A 7,503-nucleotide genomic window follows, 5' to 3' on the forward strand; every position below is an offset into this window, starting at 1 on the left:
TTTCTTTATTGTTTCTACTTCCATTGTTAGGTCCTGGATGGTTTTACTCAATTCCTTCACCTGTTTGTGTTTTCCTGCAATGCTTTAAGGGATTTTTGAGTTTGCTCTTTAAGTGCTTCTACTTGTTTACTTGTGATCTACTGTAATTCTTTATGGGATTTTTTTGTTTCCTCTTTAAGGGCTTGTACCTCTTTACCTGTATTCTCCTGTATTTCTTTAAGGGAGTTATTCATGTCCTTCTTAAGTTGCTCTATCAGCATTGTGAGATATGTTTTAAGATCCAATTCTTGCTTTTCCGGTGGTTTGGGATCTCCAGCACTTGCTGAAGTGGGAGTACTAGGTTCTGATGAAGCCAAGAGGATCCTGTCCCTGCTACACTGTGGCTCCCCTGGGACTCGTGGAGCCTGTGCCTCCTGGCTGGCTGCTTCAGTCTCAGAAACTCACCAGAGAGAAAATGGCAGCTCTCGCCTGGGTCTCTGGCTTAAGGCACTCCCTGGAGGTAGGCCCTCCACTTGCAGGGAAGGGGCAGAGAAGGATGCTGATCCTCCTCTGTCATTCGGAAGCTGAGAGGATCCTGTCCTTGCCACCCTGTGGCTCCCCTGGGACTCGTGGGAACTGTGCCTCCTGGCTGGCTGCTCCAGTCTCAGAAATTCACCAGAGAGAAAAATGGCACCTCTTGCCCGGGTCTCTGGCTTAAGGCACTCCCTGGAGGTAAGCCCTCCACTTGCAGGGAAGGGGCCGCGAAGGAAGCTGATCCTCCTCTGTTACCTGTTTTCTTGATATCTAGGGTTTTTTTGGTTTTTTGTTTTTGTTGTTGTTGTTATTGTTGTTGTTGCTTTGTTTTTTGTTTTTTGGGTTTTTTTTGTGTTTTTTTGTGTTTTTGTTTTTTGTTTGTTCTGTTTTGTTGTTTTCGGTTTCTCGAGATAGGGTTTCTCTGTATAGCCCTGGCTGTCCTGGGACTCTCTCTGTAGACCAGGCTGGCCTCGAACTCAGAAATCCACCTGCCTCTGCCTCCCAAGTGCTGGGATTAAATGCCTGTGCCACCACCACCTGGCGATATCTAGTTTTTTAAATGCTTTATATATTTTGGATATTAGTTAACCTTCTGTGTGCTATGTACTGATAAAACCTTTTCCCAAAGTAGGATGCCACTTTGTCAGGATGACAGTGTTCTTTGCTATGCAGAAGCTTCTTAGTTTGATGAGGTTCCATTTATTAATTATTGATCTAAGTGCCTATGTTAATGATGTCCTGTTCAGAAAGATTTTTTCCTGTTCCAGTGAATTCAAGGCTATTTTCCATTTTCTCTTCTATTCTTCTATCAGGTTCAGTGTATCTAGTTTTATGTTGAGGTCTTTGATCCACTTATGGTTGAGATTTGTACAGGGTAATAAGTATGGATCTATTTGAATTCCTTTACATGTAGCTTCCCAGTTTGACCACCACCATTTGTTGAAGGTGCTGGCCTTTCCCAATGTGTGGATCTGGATTCTCTGCCAAAAGTCATGTGTCCATAAGATGTATAGATTTATGTTCAGATCTTCAGTTTTATTTTGTTGGCATGTCTTGTTTTACACCAATATCATGCTGTTTTTATTGCTATAGCTCTGTAGTACAACTTAAAATTGGGAGTTGTAATGTCTCCTGCACTTCTTTTATTATTCAATAAAAGAATAATATTTTTACTAGCTTTGATTTTTTGTGTTTAAATTTAAAAATTAATTTTTTTTGAGACAGGGTTTCTCCATATAGCCCTGGCTGTCCTGGAACTCACTCTGTAGACCAGGCTGGCCTCGAACTCAGAAATCCACCTGCCTCTGCCTCCCAAGTGCTAAGATTAAAGGCGTGTGCCACCACCACCCAGCCAAAATTAATTATTTTTAAAAAGACCAAGTCAGAAGACTAGTGGTACAGCTCAGTAGTAATCACTTACCTAGAAAGAGTAAGACCCTGGATTTGACCCACAAAAGATATTTCCAGGGACAAAAATAATTTCATAATGATAAAGGGTCTTTTCAGTAAAAGAACATAATAATCCTAAATGCTCAATTGGGTTCAGACCCTCAGCACCCATGTTAAAAGCTAGGCATGGCTTCTCACTATGTGGGATATAGAGACAGGCTATTTGCTTCAGCTTGGAGCTCCAAATTCATTTAAATATCCTGCATCAAGGGAGTAAGATGGAGAACACGACACTCGATGTCTCTCTCAGTCTTCTGCATGTCTTCTCATGGGTGCACATATATACTACACACAGTCACACACATACACACAAAATATACATAAAATTACATATAAAATTATACATACAATATATAAATAATTGAAGCAAAACCTGGTAGAACTACAAGGAGAAAATGAGATGAACAGTCTAGAAGTTAGAATCTTTCTCTTAACAATATAAAATTTTTATACAGATATAAAAATAACTAAAAACAAGAAAGAATAAATAGTTTGGAAAATTGCATATTAACTTATTTTTAAAAGCTACACTGAAGAATACTAATAACAAACTTGACACAAGGTATTTGTAGTGCCTCCACTACCCAATACTATACATATTCTTCACAGGCACTCATGAAGCATTTACTGAAAAATGATCCATAGTTTGTATTACACATTTTAAAGGAATTAAGACATACAGAATATTTTCTCTGACCACATTGAAATTAAATGAGTCATTAAGAGAAATATTCTAGTATTTTGAAAGTAAAAATCATTGCTTAGTGGCTGTGTCCTTAACGGCTGTGCTGTGTGGGATGTGGAAGACAGGCTTTATGGAAGAACCAAGCCCCCGGAACCATTGAGTCCAGGAATAGTGGCATGCATACCTGGCCTCTGTGCCGGGGATCATCTTGGTGGATTGCTTAAGCTCCTTGAACCTCTTTTTTCCTTTTACCAATTTTTATTTTATTTTATTTTATGCAAAATAGTGGGTTTCATTTTGGCAGTTGACACACCCTCTGAGCGTCCTCCTCAGTCTCAACAGTGGGAAGTGATGGTACCAAGCAGTATTTGATCTTAATAGCTGGAAAGTAGTACCCACTTTATTTTTAGGAGATATACTTTCACAAATGATCTGTGCATTGTCAAATAGAAATGATTGGTCTAACTCCTGGTTTGGGATCTGAAATTCTAACTGGTTTGAAAGGTAATGGTGAATAACTGTTAGTTATATCATCACATGGGAATTGCCTCTGTGGATGACAAAAAAATTACAGAATCAGCCACAAAACTTTCACATAGAAAATAGTGAAAAGGTAGTACTTTGTACATCAATGTTAGATTCAGATTGTAAAAAAAAAAAAAATACTAATAATATGTTTCAGTAACAAACACAAGAGGAATTCCAGAAGCAACTTCTAGAGTGTCCTGGAGTTCCCCGGAAGCCCTTAGCAAGGATGCAGGTTGTACCAGGAGAGGATACAGATGGATGAAAAACAAAATTAAAGCCTGGGCATTGTACCCAGGTTTTACTTTGTGAAATTTCTGAGCTTACATAATATTTATGCTTTTTTTTTTTTTTTAGAAATCTGTTTCTCCACAATTGCTAAAATAACTTAGTTATTACATATAAAGTAATTTGTGCTTTATTTAAACACCATCAGCAAAATAATTTAGTTTGTACCAAACTTGTCTTGCCTTCTAAGCTACTCTGTCTGTTTATATGAAAAACATAAGCAGATACTTGCTTAAATTCATCTTCTCAATGGTAAGTAAGTAATATAGTTAAGTAATTCACTGTGATCATATTCTTCTCATGACAGAACTGGTAGCCTTGTGCTATGATGATACCTGGTCACAGCTTTTCTCAAGTTATGGAGATTCCACCAGAAGAGAATCAGTTTACTTGTCTTTCTCAGTCTGTGCCCACTGGAAGAAAACTGGCACTGCTCGGCCACTCTTCCTCTTTCCCACTGCCCCTTTGGTCATTTCTTTCTGTCCTCCCTTTCCTGTAATAGCCCTAAGGTGAGAGGACACACATGCTAAGACAGGACGGAGCCTTCTGCTCACTAAGGTGCTAGCTACCTCACCCTCTCCTTCCTTCTGCTCACTAAGGTGCTAGCTACCTCACCCTCTCCTTCCTGCACCAGCTCTTTATCTCTACAGCCATGACCCACTGATTTCCTAAGCAACCCCTTGTCTATGAACAGAATTAAGAAAATGCCATCTTTAAAAGGCCCTTCCTAAGCCCCCTGTCGTCTAGTTTGTAGTTTATCCTGTCCCACTTACTTGATGTAATTTTATAAGATATAATCTGTCCTAAAATCATTTCTGGTACCTTCCAATCAACCATGCAAGTTTCTTTTTCAATTTACCACTTGGTACTTGAATGCCTTGGCACACATTTTGTCCCAGAGTGTTCCAAAAATGTTTAAGGTGCTGAAGCTACAGTTTAGTGGCAGAGCTCTTTGAAGCTCACAGCTCACATGAAGTCCTGGACTCAACCCTCAGTACCAGAGCAAACATCGGAGAGAGAAAAGTGGTAAGGGAAAAGGAGGAGGGGCATAAAGAAAGATAAAGAGGGAGAAAGAAAAACATTGGGCAGCAAAGAAATCAGGTTGCTTAAAAAACAGACAAACAAACAAAAACAGTGTCTAAGCAACTTATAAATTGTACATGCTTAAAGTTCTGCCTTGAACTTCTCAGTTTCTTTCTCACCAGTGGCTGGCTTCTCTATCCCCACTCAGTCTTGCTGAAGCACAGTAGTCAGTGATTAAAGCACTGGGAGCCAGGATGAAGAAAACCAAAAGATGCAGCGTTCAGGCTGCATCTGGCAGAGTCCTGGCCAGGGCAAAGGGAGCCGGAATGCAGCCTGCACATGCTTACCAGGCAAATCAATGCATTGAGAAACCACTAAGAGAACAAAATAACCTATACTTTGTGAAGAATGCTATGTCATACAGAACATGGACTGGAGAACGGCCTTTGTCAGGAGAATTAGTATAGTGGAAAGAGAGGTAGAATGGGTCGAAGACTTCTTTTGTTGGATGTGGAGGGGAGGGAATAGCTGGGAAGATGGTGTGCTGTGTCCAGACATAGGGAAAGTGAGGGAGAAATAGTCTTTAGGGCCATTGTCAAGACTCTTACACTGTGAAGTTTACCTGGGATTTGTCCATCTTGAGACAGGAGGTCATGAGCATCTGATTTTCAGCAAGTGCTCTTTCCCCTCAAGGTCACTAGTAGCCTTTCCCCAAACAATGTAGAAATGTGTTTTGAGAGAGCCAGAATATCTCCTCTTGTTGTGTCTACACTTTGCCAGTTCTGTCCTCCAGGCAGTAAATCCTACTGAGCCCGGAGCTAGTCTCTTAACTCACATTATTTAATCTAAAGGGCTTCCTGTAAAGTTTGTTAGCAAACTTTCTGTGTCCTGGTATCTCAGTTTCAGGAATCCTGTGAGAAATTTAGTTAATCTCGTTCCTTCTTTAAAGGACCAGAAACAGGGTCAGAAACAGTAGGGGTTAACAGTCTCTTCCAGTTTAGCTGGCATTCGCCACACCCCCATAGAATTTATCATCTTAGCATGGCACTGTGTAAAGCTGGAGCTGCTCTGCTGCAGGGATCTCATCTCTGGTCTCAGAAGATGAAGTCTGCAGTGAGTTACTCAGCTACTTACAGATTTCTTGTCTCTTGCTCTAGTAAGAAGAGCCAAAGCCAATAGTTCAAAGCCACATTGAGGAAGATGTTGGCTGAACTACAGGAAAAACTGCTTAATGCTTAGAAATGGAAACCCCTGCTGGGGAAGAAGTGAGTTATAGTTTCGTGATGTGTGAGGCACTGTGGGACATCCTTCCATGTCAGTTCTGTAGCAGCGACGGCAAGGGCTTGCACGAGGAGGCCGTCTCCACGGGCTGTTGAATTCTTGTCCATGCAACGGCCTTACACGGATGTGTTGCCTCATTTAATCCTCATAAAGGCCCCCGAAGGAACTAGTTACAACCCCACGAGGACAGCTTATGGTCACAAACTTAAGGGCACAGCCAGCAAGTGTCAGGTCCATCTCAAACTAAAGTCCTTACTGTTTTTTCCACAGTTCATGAGGCAGGCATGAAAGCCTGAACCAGGGATTTCAGAAGTCCCTCCCAGCACTGTGATTCCATCGGAGTCTGCTTGTGGATGTGGCAGACTGTTTTCCATTCACTCTAGTCTCACTCACATTAACATGTCAGCCTGTGACCAGCCATGTGACAGAGCCACTTGACACTTCAGCTTCTCTTCTGTTTTCGGCTGAGCATAGTCTAACCTCAGTATGGGGGTAGAGGGTGTTTGTTTTGTTTTTGTTTTTTTATTTTATTTTGTTTTTCAGGGCTCCTGATGAGGACTGAGTTAGCAGTGTAAATGAGTGAGCTTTTAGTCGTTTGAACTATAAATGACTCAGCTTTAGTTCTAAGAACTGTCATCTCTATTAAGTTTTCAGTTTTAGATACTAGAATATTTGACTCCAGGTCAACTTGGAGGAGATAACTTCTAAGTTAACACTTCTAGTACTTAAAAATTTTAAGGTGCTTTAATTAAAAACTTGATGTTTGGCTATTTTAAAAATTAGTTTGAGAACACATTGAATGTACTTCTTTCAAGGTAAAATGGCTTTCTTTTACCTTGCTCCTCTCCAGATTGAAGCTGAGCTCAGCAAGGAAAGAGCCCGGCATCTCATTGAGTTCCAGGACCAAGCTCTTCTCTTTAAGGAGGAAGCTAAACTGGAACTTGACATTGAAAAAGAAAAACACCAGGAAATAATTCGGAAGTATCAGCAAGAATACGAGGGCCTGCAGAGGAAGGTTTGTCAGCACCACTGGTGCTCACTCCGCGACACACGCTGCACGCTCCCCTCAGGGCGTGCCTTCCTTTCCACACTTTTGTTCTGCTATGCACACAGAGAAATGGTTTGCTTTGCCTGTTCTTCAGAAAGGATGCTAGAGATACATTTCAGAAGCACACAACCAAGCTCTGTATGCATCTGCTTTCTACTGACATCAACTTATCTCTAAAATTGACTACACTGCATGACTGATAACCAGCATGGCTACATAATCCAACACCAAAAAATAATAAAGTAGTTTACACAATTAAAAATTTCCTTCCTAGAGTTTAACCTTCTTAACTGAAGATATTTTAATTCGAATTAATTCTAAGCATTTTTGGATGAGGAAAACTACTCTGTTGAAGTTGCTTTGTTGCTTGGTTGTTGGGTTTGTATCCTCCTGCCTCAGCCTCCCAAGGGTTGGGGTTACAGATGTGTACCACCAAGCTAGGCAAGGTAGTCCTGCTTTTATATGACTTAAGTGTAAAGAAGGGAGGACAGGATGGAGAGGAAGGGAGGGAAAGAGAGGCAGAGAGCAAGAGAATAAATCAAAAGTCAGTGTGAAACATTTTGAAAAACCTCATTAAGAATCCATGTTAGGGCTCAGCAGATGAGGGCATTTGCCATTATTAAAAACATGAAATCAACTCTGGAACCCATATGGTACAAGCAGTTTCTACATGATTTCTTTTTTTTTTTTT

At 40.7% G+C, this 7,503-nt stretch overlaps 1 protein-coding gene across 15 annotated transcripts in view; it reads left to right on the plus strand.

Moving 5' to 3' along the window:
- The window catches only part of Lekr1 (leucine, glutamate and lysine rich 1), a 180,902-nt gene that overhangs the window by 159,715 nt on the left and 13,684 nt on the right, over positions 1-7,503 (plus strand). For all 15 annotated transcript variants that reach the window (XM_031374028.1, XM_031374020.1, XM_031374027.1 and 12 more), the window contains one exon: positions 6,615-6,779. In XM_031374028.1, the coding sequence (XP_031229888.1) occupies positions 6,615-6,779 (165 nt within the window). The remainder of the gene's footprint in view (positions 1-6,614; positions 6,780-7,503) is intronic.

Source organism: Mastomys coucha, unplaced genomic scaffold (assembly GCF_008632895.1).
Source record: "Mastomys coucha isolate ucsf_1 unplaced genomic scaffold, UCSF_Mcou_1 pScaffold16, whole genome shotgun sequence".
NCBI lineage: Eukaryota > Metazoa > Chordata > Mammalia > Rodentia > Muridae > Mastomys > Mastomys coucha.